At 41.4% G+C, this 24,759-nt stretch overlaps 1 protein-coding gene across 12 annotated transcripts; it reads right to left on the bottom strand.

Moving 5' to 3' along the window:
* Positions 1-1,596: 1,596 nt before the first annotated feature.
* On the bottom strand, positions 1,597-14,419 carry ogt.1 (O-linked N-acetylglucosamine (GlcNAc) transferase, tandem duplicate 1). 12 transcript variants are annotated; one of them, XM_044040198.1, is made up of 23 exons: positions 14,035-14,419; positions 12,153-12,333; positions 11,158-11,401; positions 10,985-11,053; positions 7,573-7,689; positions 7,403-7,482; positions 6,932-7,127; positions 6,665-6,805; positions 6,456-6,556; positions 6,182-6,335; positions 5,760-5,861; positions 5,457-5,654; positions 5,078-5,236; positions 4,875-4,964; positions 4,635-4,760; positions 4,330-4,500; positions 4,136-4,252; positions 3,875-4,045; positions 3,739-3,786; positions 3,392-3,544; positions 3,018-3,285; positions 2,806-2,929; positions 1,597-2,720 (listed from the first exon to the last, which is right to left on the bottom strand). In XM_044040198.1, exons 1-23 carry the CDS (start codon positions 14,069-14,071, stop codon positions 2,540-2,542), a joined length of 3,228 nt encoding a protein of 1,075 aa, XP_043896133.1. In that variant the 5' UTR covers positions 14,072-14,419; the 3' UTR covers positions 1,597-2,539. The 12 variants fall into 12 exon arrangements, with proteins under 12 accessions (XP_043896133.1, XP_043896134.1, XP_043896136.1 ...); XM_044040199.1 differs by having other exon boundaries at positions 3,033-3,285; XM_044040201.1 differs by having other exon boundaries at positions 5,475-5,654.
* Between the last annotated feature and the right edge of the window lie 10,340 nt (positions 14,420-24,759).

Here is a 24,759-nt window from a genome sequence, read left to right as displayed (position 1 = left end):
TGTTACTTCGTGTGAGTGTCGTCTTACACAAACGCTTGATTTACAGACAGACAAAACAAGATGGTTCAAACGGAAGGACTCGCCCTCCTCCCTGCAGAGGCTGCAAGGCTTCTGGAGTTCCACCTCGCTGGTACTGAAATGAAGATGAAAGACAATTTGGTGTGTAACTGAAATATGCCTATTACATTTTTCAAACTAATTGTTTTACCATAATCCAGAGTCCACTTTTACATTGATTTTATATTGCTTCAGGATTGTGTCTATCCAGAACAGAAGAAACAAGAGGATACTGTTAATGTGTCAAAAGAGAATTCTACTATGAAAGCAGGTGAGCACTTCACACCGCATATGCTTTATGTTTATTAACTCCCAGATCCCTGCTTTGCTGGCACAGTGGTTTTCAGTGAGTACATGGAAGTGCAATGCAAATGTTTGTGTTTGTACATGTTTTTCAGAAACCCGCGAACAAAAAGGTTGTGCAAAAAAGAGACCAGACGATGCAACTGGGGAACAGGAGGCGCCAGAGGCGTTAGACGCAAAATGTCCGAAATCGGCCAAATTCAAGAGAGAAAAAATCAAAAAGATTAACAATTACTATCCCTTCAATCAAACTATTATAAACCTGTACCATGGAAGACCTGCCCACAGCTCTGCAGACCTCAGTCCCTGTGAAGACACAGAGGCTGGTAATCACGTGTATGTCGTGAGACTACCAGCTGGGAAAATGCACTTAAGTGGGGATGCACAGTAACCACATCACAGGGACGAGCAGTGTTAGGCATGGACGTACAATTGTCTGCGTCATTCAAAAAAACAAAAAAAACAAAAAGAAAAACACCAACATAACACTCAGTCACCTTCATGACTAATGTACTAAATAAGACTGAGTGATAATAGGATCATTATCATATTATAATAACGAGAGTATATATTATCGTAATACCATAATGCAATTTCCAGCTCACTAACAAATAATGGTAACTGTGTATCCAAGTAATAGCTTGGTTATGAGAATTACTGTAGACTACGATCAGTGTAATATCTTCACATTAAAATTGTTTTGGAAGCGAAACTGGTCAAGTGTGCCGTTTGTTGTGTTTTAATATAAATACACTCAGATTTTGTCAGCATGGTAGATTAAATTTTTTTTTTTTTTACCTGAAACAAAATCATTAAAACGGAGTACTGTCGGTTTGTGGATCTTGAGGTTTGGGAAACACAATTTCTGACATTTTATGGACCAAACAAGCAAATAAATCTAGAAAACTATAATTTGAGCAATCGATTATGAAAATAATAGTTAGTTGCAGCCCCATTATCAAAATATTACTTGGTAAGTACGGTAGAAATAAGATTGCGTTACAAAAGACCACACTATTATAATATTGATATTGTACTGTAAAGTGTTATTAATAAAACAGTGGATTATTAATAACACTTTACAGTAAAGTCCTCTGCGTTTTCAACCCGTCTGGACACGTCTTGCTTTACTAGCTTGTGCAAATGTGTGAAATGTGACACAAGATCTAAAAGTCTTCCATGGAGACTTCATGAGACTTGGGAGCGTTTGCAACATCTCCAGTGAACTGCAATACATTTGTTTTGCCAACTCTTTGTTTTTATTATATTTAGAGCCGAGCGGCATCATCAACAGCATACAGTCAAGAGACAATACAAAAACAAACTGCTTAGAAAATACTTACCCAAGCTGTTCCTTGTGAAATTAAAAAAAAAAAAAAAAAATCTGTGTGCACAGCTCTGACAAGTTAAGTGGAATTTCGGCCCATTCCAATTACCTGAAATTCCACTGCCCCGCTTTGTCCAGTCATTTTTACAAGCAGTGTGACATCATACAGGACAACAGCTAGTGAACAGATCCCTCAACTGACAACAAAATTAAAGTTGGCATTAGGTAAGAGGATAAAGTTACCCAGACATATTCTTGCACATAAACTAATTGCAGTCATTTAACATTTTAAAGACAAAAGTAAAGAGCAGTTGCGATCCATCTTTAACAGTTGCATGTTTAAGCAGGTGGGACGAAAAGTTGGACTTACAATTTTCAATATGTGGCATTGTCCATTTAAAAACTCACAACACTCTATCCATTTAGAATTGTTCGACAAGTAATGATGGTTGGGCATTTCTCTCCACATGCTGCAATTAGTCCTGTTTGCACAGTGACAGGAAAAACAAAATCCACTGACCAAAGTACTAAAGGGTAAACGGGGCATATACAATCCTTTCATGCTCACCAAATATACTGCGCTTTAGGACAAGAGTCTCAGGGGAGGAGCCTGAAAGTCTCAGGCTCCCTCTGGCTCAGGAAATGCAGATGTGTGATGGCGGCAATGGGGTCAAACGTATATACATGTGGGCTCCTTCACAAGAAAAAGAGTCCCATTAGTAAGTCAGGAAGGATATGTTGACAATCACTCAGGGGGTGGGGGCTACAAACTGATCATTCAAGCTAGAGTGGGGCGGAGGGGACTGGCAAGGGCTGGGATATGAGCTAAAAGAAAATTTACATGCTTCTTGTTCAAGAATTCTCACTGGTCTCTACTGTTTGGAATTTGACCATGTGCTCTGGCTTGTTGCCGTTGCTATGGTGCTCCCACATCTGCAGATAGAGCCTCTCAAGGTCTGTTGTGTACTGCTTGGTGTTGAAAAGAGGGCTGCAGATCCGCTGCTTCCAAACACGTGCTCTAATCATCTTCAGGCTGAAGGAAACGTGGACAAGTGGCAGGTTTAACAGTTGAAGAGAGACAATTTCTTTTCATCAACTCTCGATGAACAACTACTTACTATTCCATGTCGGAGCCGAGTTTGACTGCGATGTCCTCGTAGTCTTGGCGACTGTGGGCTATTAGCTCAGGGCAGCCAAGACAGTTGAGTTGTGAGGCAGCCACACGAGAGGCAAGGGTCTCACCTTTAGAAAGAGGTCTTATGGTTAAAATCTAAAGTCTGAATGAATAAAATGTTACAATGTAATTTGGATTTAAGGATCTTTTACACACATTTATTATTCTCACCTGGCATGGTGACCATAGGTGTTCCAGCCCAGAGCACATCCATGCCTGTGGTGTGACCATTGCAGAGAGGAGTGTCCAAGCACACGTCAGCCAGCTGGCCCCGTCTCACGTGCTCCTCTTTGGGTGCCACGGGAGAGAAGATGATGCGGGAGCTCGGCAGACCCATGTTCTGAGCGTACTGCACGATATTGGGCTCTCCCACTGCAGGGAAGCGAAGAAGCCACAGCACACTGTTGGGCACACGCTTCAGGATCTGGAACAAAAGCAAATTCAAGCGATTAAGTGACATTTAACTTAAGAAACAAAAGTATTTTCAAGTACAGAGTTGAAGTAAGACGACTCGGAGCAGTCCAACTTACGTTGGCCCACATCTGAAGAGTAGGAGGATCGATCTTGTAGAGCTGGTTGAAGTTGCAGTACACAATCGAGTCCTCTGGAAGACCATACTGGGAGCGGGTTGTCACGACGACCGTGCGTGGCACCTCCTCACCAGTGGCTGCTTTGTTATTGATCTAAAATGAGGCACAAAGCGTGTAAGATGGAATGGTCATAATTCTATTTTGTATGACTGGTCTTGATTGCTTAAAACCCATTAATGTGAATATACTGCCAAGCCAAGAATGTAGGGGATTAATTTTAAACCCAATCAACAGTGCCACCACTTCCCCTCACCAACAATTCTGCACTTAACACCTTGCTTTCATACCTGTGTGGACATAGTCCGATAGACTACAACCTCATCTGCTGAAAAGATCTGGAAAAGTGGCATGCTAAATTAACTTGCTGCATTTGGAGACACTTTGACCCTAGCTATATGACGAGTGTGTGCAAGTGAGACATACCTGTGTGGTGGCCAGGCCATTGCTGACAGTGAAGCCATTGATTGTGACCTGGATTTGACCTTGATTGATCATGTTGATGATTGCTTCAGCTGCTGTGTTCATGGGGATCACAGGCATGGACAGAGCTCCATTTGTGTCCCCGGCACTTTCCTGGTTGTTGTCGCACTTCATCTGGCCATAGGAAAGTAGTGACATGGCAAACGTTTAGCCCACTGGTCTGTCTTCGGTGCACTTAACGCTCACTTAGTTCTCATAACTCACCTTGATTATTTTGACATCTGGCAGACTGTCTAAGAAGGCCTTCACATCAATACCATTGAGAACGATGCGATTGTCAAAGATGTGTCCATTCGACTTGAAATCAATCACTGCCTTCTTCTGTGAATCCAAGGAAAATGTGTTACAAACACCAATAGCGATTACAGACATGGCAAACAGTGCAAGGACGGACAGACCTTGAGGTGAGGGAACATATTGGCGTGGTCTCCGATGAAGAAAGTATTGGGCATGTAGGCAAGTTTTTCTGAGTACTGCTCAGCGACCTCGATAGGTGAGGTCTCCTTATCAGAGATGATGTAGTCCATGAAGGGAGCCCCACTGGTTCCTGGGTAACCGAGCCACATCGCCTGTTCCGTGTAAAGCAGAGACCAACAATTACTTGGGCATTCTTTGATGCAAACCACTTAAATCTATTCTTCCGTTTAAGATGAGCAGAGATGAGGTATAGAACGTTGTCAGTAAAAAGTAATTTAGAGCGGACCTGAATAGGAGCGGCGCGCAGGGCAAACAGCTCATTACGGGCACCTTTGGTGTATCCATTCATGTTGACCAGAATGTGGACTCCGTCCTGATGAATACGATCAGCTGCCTTGCCATTGCAAGGGATCTGGAGGAGAGAGGCATCATTTACAGTGAAACAAAATGATGTGTCTTAATCGTAAAGGTTCATATACACTTATAATAGACTTCAATTCAAAGCCAACTCAAGGTGATGAGTTACCTGTGAGAGGTCAGTGAAATGATGAGCCTCTGCTATCACTTTGACACGGAAGTTGGTACTATCATCAGGGCTGAGTGCATAGCAGAACACCTAAGGGAAAAAATATGACATGTCTTTAGCATAATTATATGAATGTGCTGATAAAAGGGCACTACAGGTTAGTTTAATTTTGACAAATAAATGTTAGAATAAAGATCACCCACCTCAAATTTCTCAGGATTGTGCATCCCAGGAATGGACTGCATCAGGTGGGAAGTCGGGTGGTTTCCAAAGTCAGAACTGACATACCCGACACGCAGACGCCCACCACTGGCCTTCAGATCCTTGGGATGCTCATAAGGAGGTTTGTGCAGTGCATTGATCTGTGGCATCAGCAAAAACGTGTAAGAAAACTGGTGTTGGTTCATCTACCATTATGTCAAACATCCACTGACAATTATAGCCCTGCAAGCAACCCAGTCACCACCATCTTTATCTTTAATTCACATCTTACTCAACCCTTACCATCCTATGTCCCAGCAGACAGCCACTGCCATCACCATCCACCTTCCATGTCCCAAAAAAGAATTAAACTTTACTTGCTTTGATCATTTTGTGTACCTTGTCCAGACAAAGGTTTCCATGGCGCTCCGCAATGGCCTTGCGGAAGCCGTGAGAGAGTGGGTACAGCATGCTGTGGTGTGGGTGCACTGAGGGCAAGCGGTTCTTCTCCAGCTGATCGGCCACAATGCTCACAAGCTTCTTCATCCGCTCGTCATAATCCGTCCAGTCACACACAATCTGGAAGACAGAGGAAAAAAAACACACCACAAGCTAGAGAATGGGCATCTAACTTAACTACTTGTGTAGTTCTGTAAAAGTTGACAATTATGAGCGTCCACATACCTGCAGACAATGTGCCAAGTTGCAGTAAGCATCGGGGAAGTCTGGCTTGAGTTTCAAGGCTGTGCGGTAAGATGCAATGGCCTCTGGGATGTTTCCAGAATCCTTTATGTTTAAGGCAAACAAGACAATTTATATATATATATATAAAAAAAGAAATCCAACTTGCCAACAGCTATCTATTCTCAATCATAATTTTCAACTGTGTGTACTTAAAACTCATTGGCTGGCAGCCATTTTAGGAGCAGTGATCAAATTGAGCAGTCAATGGCAGCCAAGGAGTTAATTGGCAACCGTGTGATGTGTGTGTGTAGCATGGAACTCATCAAGCAATTTCACGCCAAAGCAAAAACGTCCAACAAATTTGGGTAAGCTACAAAACACGAGGAAATACTTTCAAAGTTACTGGCAACCGCTATCCATACCTTGTGAATAGAAGCCAAATTGCTGTGAGCATCAGCAAAGGCCGGGTTAATCTGGATGGCACGGGTGTAGCACTGCAGCGCTCCTTGTACATCTTGCATTTCTTTCAGCGTATTTCCCATGTTGGAGTAGGCATCAGCAAATGTGGGGCTGATTCTAAAATTAAACGGAAAAATTGTTATCACACAAACATTTGTCAAAAAACTTACTGATTGATACATGAGCATTCATTACATGGGGATTTGTGACGACAAAGTAAGTGAGCCGGTTACAAACCTAATTGCCTCTTTGTAGTGCATAAGAGCCTCCTGGAGTTTGCCCTGCTGCTGCAAGACACTGGCCAGGTTGGAGTGAGCTGCTGCAAACTCTGGGAACACCTGAGGAAAAACAATAAAAAGGTTAAGACGAATGGTAGAGGAATACATACCTTACATGGCAATATATCTTAAGCATGCCTGAAAGAAGAAAATATAATTTCCTCTTACCTCTAAGGCTTTTCTGTAGAGCTGGACTGCATCCTCAATGTTGCCCTGTTCGCGCTTAATATTGGCCAAGTTATTAAGGGAGTCAGCGTGAGTTGGACACAAACGCAAGGCTGTGTTGTAGCACTCTTCTGCCTCGGAAACCTGAGAGATGACGGCATTTTAAAGTGGTATTAAGTAAATGCATATCGTCTTACAAGAACCTATGAAATTGTCAAAATGTAGCTGCACAACATTGTCATATGACATGCATTCAGGCAGTGGCCTTACATTGCCTTTCTCCTTCAAGGCATTTGCCAAATTGCAGTAAGCATCAGGGAAGTGGGGCTGCAGTTCAATAGCACGACGGTAGGTGTCAATAGCCAGATCAATTAGACCCTGTTCATAGTAGACGCACGCCAAGTTTCCATGGACCACAGCATGGTTGGGGCTTAGACTCAAGGCTCTCAGGTATCCAGCCACAGCTCTGGACAGATTTCATAAGATGCGAAGAACAGGTGAGATGCAATACACTTTAAAACCCTCATTAAAAGCTGATGTGTGTTACGCAGGGTCCTGCTTTAACAATGTCATGTGAAAACAATGATGCAAGATAAACGCGGACAAGGAAACTGAAGCGACACTGCTTCTGACTCGGCTCTAAATTCCACACAAGGTGTGCCAGGGTGGTGCTCTATGAGACATAAGACGAGGCATGCATTGATGAAAGACGTGTCACTTTCTGTCATGACACGGACTCACCTGTCAAAGATTCTGGCTTCCTTCAAAACATTTCCTAAATTGATGTAAGCGTCAAGAAAATTTGGGTCCAGGGTAACTGCCTAAAAATTGAAATGTAGGTTAAAAATATGTAACAATTTATCAGGACATTGAGCAATAAGACTGAACATTACAAAATGATGGGGACTGACCTTTTCAAAATGATGTATAGCCAGCCATATTTCTCCCTGGGCATTGAACACACAGCCCAGGTTGCTCCAAGCCACCGCAAAGTTGGGCTGAGTCTCAATGGCTTTCAGGTAGCAAGCCTTCAGTGGGTTTACAATGAAAAACGACAGGAAAGGAAGAGTAGAGAAAGAATGGGAGCGGTATAGTTTGTAGAAGGGAGGACAAGGGATTGTAAAATAAAAACAAATAGAAGATTGAGAGTAAAAGTAAGAGAAAACAAAAAGGGCAGAGAAAGCAAAATTAGTGACCATTCTCAATTAAGGCAAAAAGTGAGTCTACAGCATGGGCTTGCATGCGCGTAACTCTGCCGCGCTAAGCTGCATTGCTTTTTCCTACGCTGCGCAAATCCAACCAACACCCACACGTAGGTCCCACATCCCCCAGTTATGACAACACTAAGGAAAATGTAGTGGTTCCCACATACAGGAATTAATATATGCCCTCCAATATTATCTGTATTCATTATTCAAATGACTCATTTAAAAACGCAATAATAAAATTTGATACCTTGCATCAGATATCAAATGGTATCCATTTTAAATTGGGCATGTAACTCACAACCTGGGATGCTAGACAATTTGTGCAGGTGATGGTCCCTGTAATGCATGCGCAACAAACGCAAGCGCACGGTGGGTGTCCATTGCCACCATCACCACAGTTCACCATATTGTGCCGCTTGCGCGACCTTGCGCCTGGCAGAGGTCATTGCGTTTCGCTGCTGCGCTCGCTGAATGGCCAGATGAGAAAGCTGCAGACCAACAACCCCTGGCAGAACATCTGCAACACCAGACTGGTTCACACTCAGCACCCATTAAAACATCTCAGAATGAGGGGAGATTGTGGGTATTAAATCAACCAGTGGCCACATTTTGGGGTTAAAACATGGGGCATATACAGTCACTTGTTGAATAAGGAAAATTAATTAGTGCACAATAAGTGTTTGGTAGCCAATTGTATGTCTGGGATTTTGGGGCATTTGGGAGCAAGGCTGGTTGTAAATGGAGAGAGGTCCGCAACCATCAGGCCAAAGGAGGTGAGGGGATGGGGATCGCATGCCTGCGCTTTCCGTCGTTTTGGTCGCTTGGAGGGTATCGCTGCGCAGCCCCTGCGCTACTGCAGACTCACAGCGCACTATCTGCATCATCAGAGCGCTGCAACTCCAAATAAAGAAGGAAAAACAAAACAAAATAGGAAAAATAACCAACATGTAAGAGTTAGAGGGTTCTTACTTGTTTTTCACGATAATTGCTTCCAAATCCAAGTTTCTTTTTACTCAATACAGAGTTGGGAAATTAGTGTAGAATATTTTAAGAGATGCTAACAGTAATTTGATTTGTTACTTTTTTCATTTGCTCTTCAAAAGGAAGTCACAAGACAGAGGAGCTCAAGCATAAAGTGAGGTGGTTTTTCTTTTGTTGGCAGTTACAAACCCGTTACCATATTTTTGGACTTTGTCAGAGTGGTGGCCGCGGCTGGCTGGAAGAAGAGGAGAGGACTGAGGCTGCCCTAGTGTTCCTTTCCGCCAGGCACCTACGCAGGAATAGTGTCACCCACCTGAAACCTTCTAAATAACAATATCAGTTGTGGAAAAACCAAAAGAGACAAAATCAGAAAACAAGATCGTTAGTAAAGTTTTCAAACAATTCATTATTTTTAAATATGGTTCTTCCATATCACAAACAAAACAGACTATTCTTAGTTTTCATTCATGCAATGAATGTTTCATTTCAAATAAAACAAAGGAATGTTTCGAGGGTAACAGGGAGGGAAGAAAGGCTTTGTTGTGTTCATTGTAACAATAACATAGCCAGAATTTCTGTTTGTCAAATAGGTTAATATGTCAAACTACAGGAGGGCAGTTACTGGCTTGATCTTGGCCAAATGAACTGATCCCAATTCTCTGGGAATAATATTACATATGAAGGAAAAGGGAAAAAGTATTAATCATCGCTTTGCATTTGTTCTTTTTGCATTTTCATTAAATATTTGAGACTTTGATTTCTTTATCCTGGCCTGCTTTCTTGAATCCTGGCCAATGGGGTGGAGAGAAAAGTCTGTGGTTTAAATACTTGTATCTAGAATCCTCCACAGCTCTGAAATAAAGAAGTCATCGCTGCTGCTGCTGCGCATACTGTCTTTCTAACCCAGCATCTGACGCAGGCGGTGGAATACAGATAGGGAGCTGTCTGCCGGACACCAATTTGCTTGAAAAATAAAAATTTGCTTGATAAACCTAGTTTAAACAGGCTACTCAGAACAGCGGCTATCAGAACTGATAAACAGCTGGTTATGGTGACATCATCAGCCACAGTTCCTAGAGAATAAATAAATGACGAGTGCATGAGCACCAATTAGGCATAGCAAAAGGGTCAGGAAGACAGCTCTAAGCGCGTACTCCACCAAACCTTAGCAGGCGCGCGGGGGGGGGAGCGACAGAGCAGGAGAGCTTGTTGCCCCATGATGCTCCTCCCCACTCCTTTACCCCCCTCTAGCACAAAATCAGATGGCCTGTAACCAGTGGGGCAACTCCACTTCTCCAGATTTGACCCAACCCCGGGAACCCATGTAATACAGTCAAGTATTAAAAAGTAAGAGATACAAGTCACTTGGGGGTAAATAGAAAAAAAGATTCACACTGCCAGCTGAGAGCAGGCACTTGCCATTGGGAACTTGATTTGATTGAGTTTTTGGAGTATAGCTATAGGTTAGAAACCATCTTATCTTTTGCGCTGCAAGGTCAAACTAGTTTCTCATCAGTTCACGTATTCTTCAAAGACCGAGCCAGCATTTTCCCTCCTAAGCCAACTATATGAAAATGCATGGACTGAGGTTTGGAATTTACCATAAAGATACACTGTATCAATTTAAAAAATGCCAGCCTTTCTTCCTGAAAGGGGAGGGGCTGACCTTCAGTAAAAGGTCAGAATGAAGCACTGAACTTTGGGAGAGAATAGTGACATATTCAAAGTGAATTATCTGTGCTGGAAAATAAAAATACAGCTTTAACTGTCCAAAAATAATTATATAAAAATGTGTTTTCTTTGAATGTGAAAAAAATCAGAGAAGTCTGTTGCCTCGTGTGTTGGGGCAACTCATAGCAGTCCAATATTTCCAAAGGTTGTTTGGCAATTTGGGGTTAGAGGCTCACTAAAATGACAAAAAATCTATAAAAAAAAAAAGAAAAGTCATCCTTCATGTTGTCAGGGGAGTGGAGGGAAAAGTACTCCATGTAGCTTAAAAAAGTCAAAAGGAAAAAGGGACATCTATAGTCTCAGTGCGAAACTACAAACAAAAATGTATGGACAAGAAAAGAAAAATCTACAATAAAAAACACAAACAACACATCTATTCGAACGTCAACTCGCTGTAACATACCTTAGCCTCTTCCAAACGCCCAAGGGCTTTGAGCAAGTTCCCCAGGTCACTACGCACACAATAAAGATCCTGAGGGGGGAAAATGATTTTTTTAGTACAAAAAAAATATACAGTAATGTATTTATCACCATGTATGTTTGCCATTTTGCCAAATTAAATAGAACTCCAATTACAGGGTTATACTGTAATGCAGACACATAAGCTTGCACTGCTCCCTCCATGTCCCCTGCTGCCACCAGAGCTGCTGCCAAGTTGATGTATCCATCAATGAAGTCTGGCTTTAGTCTTAGAGCATGACGGTAATGCTCTATGGCCTCCTGCAGTTGGCCACGCTCCTTGTACACATTCCCCAGGTTGGAGTAGGCCTCAGCCAACATTGGGTTCTGCTTAATGGCCAAGGTGCTGAAGTGAGCTGACCTGCAAAGCCAGAACAGAAAATACAATGGTTATAATCCTGGGTAAAAAAAAGTGGCTGGCAGTGTTGACTTGATGCACCATGTTGAGGCAGCAGCAAGGTATGTGATGAAAAAGCGAAACCTGCTGTAAGATGTAAGGGACGGGTGTTTTAAAGAGTACATCAAGCATCATCTTCGACTAATAATTTCCAAACAGTAGAACAAAGGCATTTCAGCAACATCCAGTATTATTTAGTTACTAAAGTGTATTATGCAATTTATCAGTATACTCCAAATGAAACAGTGTTTGTAGGTGCTGCTTCTATGATATGCATTGTAAATGGCTTTTAAAAAGCAATACACATGCTCTGAATCAAAATGATTTATCTCAGAAACCTTACAAACTTGATTTACTATTAATAACCTCATTTCTGCATAATTTGTGTATTTGACTCTGGAGAATACTGCTGACCTGCATTAAAGTGATCAAGAAACACAAACAAAATTTAATCCTGAAATTCACACAACACCCGAAACATTCACCATGGAACCTGCAAAGCAAAAGTAGGCCCACCAACTGAAGAGAGTTAGAATTGAGGCAACAGCCATATAATAAGACCATACTAAACCAAACAACAGGATTTCCAGCACAGCTGTTGTATTTCATTTCCCAAGACACAGTTGTGTGTGAGAAAGTCACAGAGGATCCACTATTCCCTGCCATTTCCACACCACATGCCCAGTGTGCATCGAGTCAGCCCCCCACACCTCACCTGTCGAGTCTTCGGCACTGGAAGTGGATTGAGGACAGGAGCAGCAGGACACCTGTGTTATCAGGCTCCTGTCTCCACAACTGCATGCAGTGGCGCTCAGCTGCCTCAAAGTCCCCTGATTGATACTCCCGGTGCGCCAGCTCAGCCAACCCTTGGAAGGAAAGCATACGTTTTGTCGGTTCTGGAGCACCAACACAGCCCAAGGGGGGAAACAACATGTTAGAGGTGATGGAAGAAATTAAAGCAGACAAATGAAAACACAAAATAAGGAATCAGTGATAAATAATAAATTTCAATTGGAATGCAACATAAAAGGGTATGGCCAGAGTCAAGAGATCACTATGTCTGATTGTTGAAATGAGAACTCATTTACACTGAATTCAAGGTTGTTTTAATTCATTGGGCTCATGGTAAGGGGAAAAAGGTTACTGAAGGGCTGTCGTGGATTACCATACTGCCAATAATATGATGCACTGTAGCTGTGGCAATTTTATCAAAGTTCAGACTGATTGAAGGCTTTGCTATTTATGTTATTATTTATATTATATATTATTTATGTTATATTTAGTTAGAGTGAAGGTCAATCAGTAAATTGTATTTATTGAGATGCTTTTTTTTCATTGAAGTAAACAAGGGTTTGCACTAAAATTATCAAAATGTACTACACAAAAGATGTGTGATGAAAAAGACAATGGAATTTCAGAAGCTCTGACATGACTGTAAACAACATCTTTAGACTTGGCAGACTACATATTTAACACTCTAAGTCCAGGTTTAATTTTTAAATGATGAACCTCACTGTGTGGTTAAATTGTATTTAATACCTAATCAAAAATAGTCAGTAGCTTAAGCCCAAGGTGTGGCATAAACAGTCCACAGGGACATCATGCATGATGTAAAACCAGGTGGAGGAGATGGGACTTTCTGACAAGTGGGAATGACAGGTACCTTTTTAATTTATACTATTGTGTCAGAGCAGACATTATGTTCACAGTGGAACAGGTTTGTCTTCCAATGATACTTACATTGTTGAGCTTGTATGTACAAAGGATGGACAGGTTTTATTACACAATGCAAGGTGGAGTGAATGGCCACCATTAAATACATCAACCCCACTGAGCATCTTTCAAGAAAATCGACAACAGTGTGACAGGGGAAAAGCAGCCATTAACCTGCACACCAAGATTAGATATCTGATTTATGACTTAACATTATCCCAGTTTAAAATATATTTTAATCATAACGCCGGCGAAGCTGAAGATATCTGCACATACAATGATGGCTAGTCATAACAAGTTCGGATATAAAATTTAATTGAGTGATAAATAAATCAATTGTGGACACGTGTAATTCAGATTGGGTATTAGATGATAAAACGGCTTGCTTTGTGACTGCCATGACCTGGCGTAGTTCGGTTACAGATACTAGCAGACTCAAACGCGTTGGTGGCGTTTCATTAAATGGAGGACGCCATTTTCTGGTCCAATTCAAAATACAATAGCGTCTGTCTTGATGTCGCTCGGAATACATGTTTGTTAGCTACCAATACATAGTTTTGAAATAAGCGATTAAAAAATCATTACATGCCAGTGAATATTGCGATTTTTTTACATCATGTATATGTTTGAGCAACCGTGGGCGGTTTTAAAAGAGCGCGATTTGATAGCGCCAGCGGTACCTGCTACATACAACACGATCATTTAGCCAGAGACTATTCATAAGAATTAAATTATGATTTCACTGTTTTTCCATTTACAGAGCTTCGTTGGTTTGTTAGTCACCAGCTCGGATCAGATACTGGACCGCGGCGGACTGTGTCGTCGCCTTCTTGTTAGCATTTAGCACCCATTTGGCTAACATTAGCAAACTGAAAGCAACCAACCTGTGCTGTCAGCCACGTTTCCCACTGAGCTCGCCATCTCCTCTGTCTTGGTGTCCTGCACGGTGGTCGTCAATGCGATCTCTTGGAGTTGACAATTTTTAGAGAAAAAAGTGTGGTCTTTGTCGGCTACTAGCAGCACACACGTTGCCAGGGCCGGCTAAGTAGCTCACCAGCTACCTCTATGTTTGATTTCCTGTTCTTCGTTCGAGCACGCGCTCTTACCGTTGCGGTGGTTAGTGTAAAGCTTGGTTATAATCAATCATTTAAACTCATCACAATTACAATATTTTACGGATTAAACTACACCCGACTTTACGCGATAATAGTTGGTTTACTCCCCGCGATGAAGCAACCACAGACCATGAAATGGCGAAGTGGGTGGAACTAGGTACTGAGAGAAAGTAGATCCGAACAACGCCATTGCAACTTGGGCACATAATGGCTTATTAAAACAATATTTCGTAGTATCTAACATTATAATATTTATCAATGTTGTTGAAGACAAAGGCTTTATTTTTATGCTTCCATTCTAACAGAAATGCGAATAGTTATTTACGAATGACATTGCGCGGAAGAACACGTTGGTGCACAGGCACAGTATGTTCCAGCTAAAAAGGAAAGTAGAATCAGCTATTTAATTATCAATCGGATCTATCCAACATCTTGTAAGAGTCTGCAGTCTGCGAGATTAAAATAATAACGAGGAACAAAGAACTGGTGGTGAAAATATGGTCAAATACAGACTATCGTTGAAAATCAAGCAAGGAAATTGATGCGTTATGTGCTGTACTTTTTTCCTTTACTCTTTCTAAAAGACAAACATGTAACAAATGTAAAGATGCATCCTACCCTCGTCAATGTTTGTAATGTATTTGTTTAATTGCTTTCCTTATTTTTAGTGATTGTGCTGTGTAGTGTCCAATGGCCAAAATTATTTAAAGTAATGCAGACAAATATGCATAATAATTGTATTTCTCAAATGTTGATTTTTTTTTTAAATAATCAATTATCTTTATGCATTATCCGGTATTTATTTAATATTCACCTGTAAAAAAAAAGTGTGTGAAGGTTGCTAGTGATAGTTTTCAAGATTCACCAACAGGGGGCAACCTATTTCAAAGTAAAAATACAGGAGTCCTGCAAAGTGGCTTTAAAACTTTGAACATTGTTCCCTTTATACTTATTTCTGCAGGACCAGCTGACAGTACAAAGCTCTAGACATTAAACAAAGTTGACCATTGGCACCTGCGGTGTATGATGTTTGATATTTGTGGTGTTAGTATTATACTATTAAATTAAACCCTCTTCTGTTTATTTACACTTTTGCCAATATCACAATTGTATGCCTATTGTCATTCATTCTTCTTTTGAATCTTAATAATGGGCAACATGGGCTATAAATTTATTCCTCTACTCCTCCTGTGTTTAACATGTTGGATTTGGCCTGTGAAGTAAATAATCGGTCATTCTTCTCTGAAGATGTTGAAAAGGGGGCTACTGCTCCCCGCATCCCAGTTTTTCCCATAGTCCCTCTATGGGAAAACAGTTGACATCATTGCCCATGTTGGCTTTGCTCTGTGTGCTCTGTGTATGCATAGGGCACAGGGTTTGTGTGCTCTTCCACACGTTCCTCTCCTTTGCTCTCACACTTAACACTGCTTAGCAGTCACTTGCAGGCACAGAATGATGTCATGGGCACAGTGTGTCGATGGCAATTGCATCTGACAAGCTTTATCTTTGTGCAAGCTACAGTCACAGGGACAGCGGTCGGGTTGGACCCATCTTCTCTTGCCTAAAGAGTGGATGACAGCTCTCCACAACAAACCCTGCTTTCAGTGGCTATTTTTGGAAACACGTGAGAGCAAGAGGTTAATTCACTCACAGGTCAATTTGGATGGGTCGCTATTAAAATCTGCAAACAGCCTGGGTATATTGGGAGTTTTTGATGTACTGTTTAATTACCAGGCCACAGTATTCTGCAAGCAAATATGTGGCCTGAATTATTTCAGCTCATTTATTTGACAATAATATTCAGTGCAAGCTGTTGACCCACATTATTTACGTGCAGTGTTTAGGAATGTTTTCCGTGATGCTTGAATGGGGTTGCTTTGGGTTACTGAGGGAGTTATTTGTTCATTCGTTAGATGTTTATACCCCATTCAGTAACTTAAAACCAGTCATGTCTTGTGGTGCATGAGCACAGACAGACATATTTTACTGTAATGAATGGATGTCCTTTTTGCTCGCTCACATCTGGAATAGCTATCATGGTCAAGAAGCAATCTCGTTACCCATCTGCAGTTTCAGGCTTACTGATCAATGACTCCTCTTGATTTTACGGCTGTGTTATTGGTGTTTTCCAGAATTCCTCTTATTCTGAAGTGGTGCTGCAGGACGGAGGGATTGCTTAAATTTGAAATAGACACAACCTGCTGAAACAAGTATTATCTTCACGATATGATGCTGGCATACCACGACAGAAGTGATGATGATAACTGAACTAGTTGCCATGTGGCACACGGAATTGCAGCACTGAGAGATGGAATATTTAAAACCAATCTTGAAGCTGCCACACTTACCCTTAGGATTACAAATTACATGGGAAGGGAAGGGAGAGCCATAATGGAAGATTAGGAGCTTCCTGAATATTTTATCTGCATTCACATAGAACAAACATCTACCCCAATGCACGTGTTAGTAAATGCAATGGAAATTTAGATACAATGAATGGCAGAGAAGAAGACAACCATATACCTTCTACCCTTTATTGCTTTTTCAGATGGCCTGCAGCATCAGACACATTTGTCACTATAAGCTGCCTGTCTGTTAGGGAATAAAGACACAGAGCAAACTGTTACACAGAGAGCCAGCAAACCTGCTGTGATTGTTGACACACTAACAAAACAAGACGAAACAGAGGACCTTTTAAAATGTTGAGCTTTAAAATCGTTGTAATTTTGGGAAATTACAGTCACTTTGTGATAACAAATCGTGACATTTCAAACAGCTGAGGTGTGCTAAGTATAACTGCTCTATGTGGCTGCCAGCTATAGGTCAGTCATCAGGAACTAGCAGTTTGATTCATGCTCCTGGCCTTTGTTTAAGACATTTGTCAGGTGCAGACTCGTGTTTTATAGCCACACAGTTTGCGGTTAGAAAAATGCACTGCTGTAAACTGTTTGTTTCTGTTTGAAGTTCACTCATCTCTCCCTGGGTCAGAGCGTATTAAGTCATTCTGTACAGGTGGACAGTTAGAGACAGCCTGTTTTAAGTTACTCTCACACGGATATTATTTATTGAGTTAAAAACCCCCACACAAACAGCAGATCAGTATCATACATCATCATTCAAGTCACATAACGACTCTTTGAAGTATTTAATATTGCACTTTCCACTTTAACCCTGTCACTTTCTGTGTCCATCACAGTCTCAGAGAGCAGAAGCAGAGCAGGTCAGGGCTGGTCCTTGCTGTGAAGTTATCAAGGCTTGTTGCTGCCCCATTTAAATCTTAGCATTTATCACCCGTCATCCCTCTCTGACTCCCTGACCCTTCTGGTTTCACCCTGCCCACTCCTCTTTTCCTGTGTCCCTCCCACCTCCCCTCTCGGAGAGAAGCAGAGTGGCGGTGTGGACACCTCTCATGACACCAGCTGTCAGTCTGTCCTATCCATTACACCAGCTGACTGACACCGTCTCCATCCTTGCTTTTTATTCACCCTCTGGGAGTCTATCAGCCACAACAGCACCCACCTCTGGCCCAGTCAGTTCTCTGATGTAGACTCCCATTTACCACCTCCTGCACGAGGAGTGCAAATGCACCGTTCGCTGTGAATAGTTTAAGGATGCTACTACACACTGTCACATTTTGACTTCTCACAGGGTTGCAGAAGGACACAATCTCCATTGTAAAATGTCCCCTCGGACAAAAAACTCCGCTGATCCCGGCTTTGCCAGATCTCATTTAGATCCACCTGAGGGGGCACTGAGTGTGTGCAATCTCAGAGACGGCATGTCTGAAATGGGGAAGGATTAGAGGAGATTCCCCCTGGCTGGCTTGAGATCCTGTGAGTCTATGTGACCACTTGATTTTCTGATGTTGCTTTGTTCTTCATCCTCTGCAAATCGGTGGGCAGCCACAGATATTTGACTCCCTTGTATTTTGTGTCTTTTATTTTTACACATATTTTTCTACATAAGATCCTCCAGCTGTCTTCTTCTGACTTGTTTTGTTTATTTTACGAGTGTGTTGTTGGGTTTCACTTGCTTGTGAAATACTCGACATCAAACCATTTTCTGTTCTGTTTTATGGTGAAATAAATTATTTTGGACAAACATAATTTCTTTTATGGCCTTTCAATGTTTTTGTTGTCTCTTATGATTCAAAATGAAGTTGGCAAGGGACAATAAAGTGTCTCCCCCTCAAATAAATCTGGGAGCATATTCAGTGCTTCTCTGATACATCTCTCCTCTTCCTACTGTGATTTAAGCACTTGTTATGACCCATCCCTTTGTTTAGGATCAAGTGGGTAGGCGGGGCCTTACATCCTTAAAATTAAGAACACAAATAAGCTGGCAGTGTTTACCTTATAATAACCAGCTGTACATGCATCATAAACACAGTCATTCAGGTGACAGCATGGATGTTGCTCTGTAGGTCTGACATATTCACACTCCCTGTCGGCACCAAACTAAACAACAATCTGCCCATGTTGTCATTATCTCTCTCTCTCAACATTAATGAGGCAACATTATTCACCTGGTAGTTTCTACCCCTATCAGTGTCTGTCTCTCCCAGTTTCTCTCCATCATTCAAAAGGCTTTCCTCTCCAGTGACAGTTACAGCACAATGGAGCCGTGGTCATGCCTTGAGCAAATAAGACTTGTGTTGGGCCCCGTTCTTACGCAGAAGTCTTCCACTCTGTGAAACCTTTTATCCAGAAAAATGGATCGTCCATCACTACCCACTCTCCCTTCTCCGAGCTCCTCTCCTCCCACCGGTTGCATAATAGGCTGTACCTTGTGAGTAAGCCATGGTGAAGGGAACACTTTGTCCAAAGAAGAAGGTCACATCCAGAGAGTAGAAATCGGGCACAGTACACCACTGTCCACCCTAAAAGCTAAAGGTTTCCTCTTTCCACCTTCATGTAAGGAGCTTATATCTGTGTGTTTGAACTGCGCTTACGTCGCCTGTTCACATCGGAGGTGGATGGATTTTAGCGTCATAACCAACTTATTATGGTCTTCCCCTGTGTGTGTGAGAACATTGCCCTCTGCTTCTTCGTGATGCAGTTCCAAGTTATGTAACGGCACACTATGCCACAATAAGGGATTAGACCAACTTTGAGAAGGTAAGCTTCATAATAATAACAACAACAGGCAGCAGCAGCACAGAGCTGCTTTTCTAATCTGTGAGGTGTTTATGTTTTCATATCCAATCCTTTTCACTATCATCAGTTGCACCTCCCACCCATAGTTCATCCAGGTAAATAAAGCTGTTTAGGCAAGAGTCCTCTAATTCAGATCTGTTTGTTTGGCCCTTTCTCTCACATGGTGATTCACAGTTCCTCTCACACGCAGAAACTGCGCAGTTATTTGTTCATGCACTTGTTTGATCAGCTTACCTCCAATCTCAGCCCGCCTCGGTCTTTTCCCACCCTGTTCTTTTCCTCTCTAGGTATCCTGTTTATACAACACACAATTATAGAAATATTACAGAAACTAGGACACATTTCAAGATACAATACACACTTGATATGAAGGAAAAGTTTTGGCAACATTTTATAAATATTGTCATTCTAAAGGAAACTTTGCACAAGGCCTGGTCTCTTCATACGCCAGTTTAGAAGAAGAAGGGTTTTACACTTTTTTTGGACGCTTAACTAATTGATTTACTGCAAGTGCAACATGTGCGATCATGTCTTGCCAATTTATGTGCGCATATCTTTTGTGTGTATCTGAGTGTACACAGCATAGGTCGGAAACGGGTTTGGACCACAGCGGCTGCGGACGGAACAGGGAAGGAGTCAAGAGGAAAAGGCGTAACTGCTGCCTCTTGGCCACCACATCCACTGCTCGTGCCAGAGGGTGCAATAAAACATACACTGGAGACAATTTCACATTCAGGCACACACACACACACTCGCCCATACACGCACATGTGCGCAGACCATAATGACAAAGTACAGCTCGGACCATTATTGTAGATATGCTGACCTCTTCTTTTAATGATGCGAGGAATCCACATAATGACGCCCGCGGTTTTGCTTTACATGCAAAACCAAAGTGAAGAGGATAACTGCACTAATCTGTGTGGGACTGAAGCACTGCGCAACAAAGAGCATCTCATTTTGGTTACTGCAAGAAATGTTGCAATTACCCCCTTTTCTGTCTCTAAACTGAGCTGTTCAGTGCATACACGCAAGGACGACCTACTCAGAGTCACACATGCTCTACAACAAGATTTTACGTGACAAAAACATAATCTTTTGAGCAAACGTCCACAGCAACAAAACATTTTGTTAGCGGACCGTATTTGTTTTTTTTTGTCAAACTCTTCAGGAGATTGAAGCGGTTCTATTGTTGTGCAAGTCAGCCAGGTTAAAAGAGTCATTTTACTCAAAGAGGAGACAGCATGAGACAGTATTCAGACACAGCTGCATGTGGCAAAGCCTTTAAAGGCAAAGGCCACCAACAGGGCAGATTCTTGTAATATCCACTGTATTGTCTAATACTGCCATGGGTAAAGTTGAGAGGAATTAATATCCAAACTTTCATCAACACAATATCCCCAGAAGGATTTTGATTTACTGGAAAGTCACAGCATAAGAGGGTTATTTATTTTTGATTAATCTGTAAACTGTTCAGATTCAGAGGATTACATCCTTTCTTTTCCTTGTGTTATCTCTGGCAAAACAATTGCAGGAATTACAAGGAAGTTTGTCTCGCTGACGGTATCAACTGAAAATGCAACTATGAGACTATAAAACTAGGTCCAAGGTCAGACTCTGTATTTTGCCTGCATCAGTGAAGCAGTAGAATCGGGGTGTAGTTGACATCATAAATCTTTCAGAAGGTCAAGGCATAATGCTTCTATGAAAATGTAAGGTGTTCCACTAAAATATTATCTTATTTATTAGCTCCTCTATACTCTTTAATGATCTTGACTCTCCTCCCCACAGACCCCCAAGAGATGAGACCAACCCAAGGGAACATGGGGGGGTGAAAGGTCAGAGGTTGTTGATGCAGAAACAAGGGTCAGAAAGCGTGGAGGAGTTACTGACCTTTGACATCACAGACACAGTGTTGCCGACTCCAAGTCTCGAAAGACCAATCAAGTTACAACAACTCACTATATGTTTCTGTCTTTAGTTTATTGCACAACATGTTTATGTGCATTTAATGGACCTGTGGATGGAAGTATAACTTTGTAGTATCATTCCTTCTATGATAAACATGATGTATCATGAGTGCTGATTCATGTTAGTCTGATTTATTGCATTTCTCTTTATGTGAGAGCCGATGCTTGATTCTTTTTGAAATGACTTATAGTGACTCATCACAGCAGCAATGCACAGGTGGAAGTGATATTGTTAATAAGCTTGTATGTATTCAATTATATGTCTCAGGCCAGTGGGTAAAGGCCAAATATGGGCATGGAAAATGGCAGGTTTAAATAAATGCAGCTGTTAATCATTTTATTACTTGTACTTGTGCTTTTCCCACTTTTCCCTTTATTTCAGTCAACACTGAAGATGGCCTACACTGAGTGTAAGTTTTATAGCAAGCATATGTGTATATAAAACACATGTATGCACACGCAACTATGCATGACCATGTCTTGAAAATGAAAATGTGTCTAGGGCTGAAACAATTACTCGATTACTAAATTAATAATCCACTATTTTGACAACTGATTAATCGGTTTGAGTGTTTTTAAGAAATTAAAACAAGATTTTTTCTGATTTTTTCAGCTTCTTAAATGTGAATATTTTCTGGTTTCTTCGCTCCACATAACAAAGAAATCATTAAAACAGAATAGTTTTTGGGCAAAACAAGACATTTGAGAACATCATCCTTTCTAGGTTTGAGAAACACTGATCAACATTTTCTGACATTTTATGGACCAAACGATTACGCGATCAATCGAGAAAATAATCGACAGATTCATAAATTATGAGTTAGTTGAAGCCCTAAATGTGTCACATGTCATTGTCTGTGCAACATGAAAGCACTATGTTAACTATAAAGCAGTGATTCATTTAACCAACACCAGTAATGCAGTTAAGAAGAAATGCTAAACTATGACCCACAGCCAGTGTAGTTAATATTGTTATTAGCTATTGCTTATAGTATTGGACTTAAAGTGTATATGTATATGTATATATATATATATATATATTTGGACCAGCAGGCTGCTGGGTGAGGCTTTGAAGGCCCAGTGATGGAAGAGAGGTCAACAGCTTCAAAAGGGGAAGTGACTATACATTAATACATGATTACTGGCTCGGACTGGAGCACTGACTCAACTACGAGTGAGCATGTTTCTTCCAGATAAGGTCCACACAGGTTTTGTGAAACTTAAAATAAGAGAAAAACACAACAACATGAAGTGTGAAGGATGTAGGCTGTTCCAGCTACTCTACTCAAAAACATTATACATCAACAGCAAGATAACAAATGTTGACCCTGGCACTCAGTCACTTCAAAGTGAAAATGCTCTGGCCAAATAGAGAAACACTTAACTTAGGAAATGGTGAACGTGGCAGCCTCATAATTAACATTACCTGGTGAAAAAGTACACATGGAGAACTGGTAATGGCAGTTGTGCAAGTGTGCAGCACATTGTTAAGTCGGTGGTTTTTACAAATTGATGTTAAAAATATTCATGACTGACACATACTGTCACAAAAGTTCACTTGTTCATAATTTGCCCTGACAGTTAGACTGGAGGATGACACTGCGCAGCAGACTTTATCACTCATGTTAGTTGTAATAAGTACCTTTACCTTATCTGCTATTTTTATGGGAGCACTATATTATTATGGCCCATGGAGCACCGTGCCTCCACAATTAATGGCCCTCCCCTGTTTTGCCATCCATGTCAAGCACAGAATTACAGCGACACACAAACATGTCATTACCAATCCCCTATATAATCCTCTTCTCTATACATCTCACTGTGATCAGTATACATCACAGTATAAATTACAGTGTAATCAGTGTTGTAATGTAACAAAGCACAGATACTTTGTCACTGTACATAAGTACAAAATTCACGTATCTGTACTTTACTTTATTTATATTTCTAGCAACTTTTACTTTTACTCCACTACATTTCCTCTATCTTTGTTACTCGTTACCACCAAATATAATCAGAAGTAGACGAGTTGGTGATGGTCTGTATTTATATGAGCTTTTCTAGTCTTGATGAGCTGCTTTACACTACAGTTTTATCATTCAGCCATTCACACATGGGGTTAAGTGCAGGTTAAGTGAATTGAAACCACAACCTTGCAGTTGAAAGACAACTCGCCCTACCACTGGTCTATATGGCTCAATCCTTACTTCTCACTTTTTAATACATTTACTTCTACAACTCAGGTGCATTTTATATCAGCAAACTTACTTTTGATATTTATAGTTGTTGTATACTTTAAGACTAAGACTTTTACTTAAGTAATATTATAAAAAAGTGACTTCCACTTCTACCAGTCTGGTAACATACTTGTACTTTTGCTCAAGCATCCCTTTTAGTTATTTTATTTAGTTGGCAAAGGATCCATGTCAACACGTTTTGGCGTTAAGGCCTCACCAAACAGCTCTTCAAAGACATTTCTGTCAATCAGGATGCAAAATGCTGCATATGAAAGGCCCACTCTATGCCAAGATCTCTGCCCGGGACCCTACAGCTCTGATGGGCCACACAGTGGCACCCTTCTCGACTTTAATGTCCATATTGTCACTAAGTCCTATGGAAGTAATCAGGCGTGCTCTGTTTATGTTTGATCACAGCACCGGCAGGACAGAGATGGACATTATGACTGCGTGTCGCCTCCAGTGACCCGCAGAGGAGTCACTGAGACCGGCAGTCATAATGTCCATGACGACTGAGATCGGCCCGAGATACACAGAATTTACCGTGGGGTCTCCACTGCAACAAGGACCAAAAGTAATGATGTTGCCAAGTTGAAACAGAGATGTGGTGCCTTTCAGGGACAGGGCTGCTGCGAGGGGCTCTGATGTGATGTGACAGCAGTTCTGACCAAAGCAAGGCTGTGCACAGACATGAGTGTAAAAATACAGAGAGATGGCTTCAGTCAAGTGCATTCAATCAACACACAACAGAGGAGTTTAGTGAATAAAACATTAGTTTCATTAGAATTAGGTCAGTGAAGACACCCCAGTCTCTTCAGTTTCTGAGGTTAGTGCCTCCCTCTTCTCCTCCCTCCGTCTATTCCTAACACTTCTCCATCCCCTCCTCCTTCACACCACTTTTCAGGTCACAGTTGGAAGACCACCGAGTATACACAGTAGTACATCCCCCAGCATGCTGATTGAAAGAGGTGTTAAACAACCATGGTCATCCGCATACATGTGTGTCTGTGTAAATGGGCGTGCATGTGTGTGTGTGTGTGTGTGTCCTTTAAGGGGGGAGTTGTGTGTTGTACTTACACCCTGTACATACACACATACATACATACACTCTGCAAATCCCTTGGGTCAGAA

The sequence above is a fragment of the Solea senegalensis genome, linkage group LG12 (genome assembly GCF_019176455.1).
Source record: "Solea senegalensis isolate Sse05_10M linkage group LG12, IFAPA_SoseM_1, whole genome shotgun sequence".
Taxonomy (NCBI): domain Eukaryota; kingdom Metazoa; phylum Chordata; class Actinopteri; order Pleuronectiformes; family Soleidae; genus Solea; species Solea senegalensis.
Note: the sequence above shows the minus strand (reverse complement) of the source record. Positions and strands in the feature narration are given on the sequence as shown.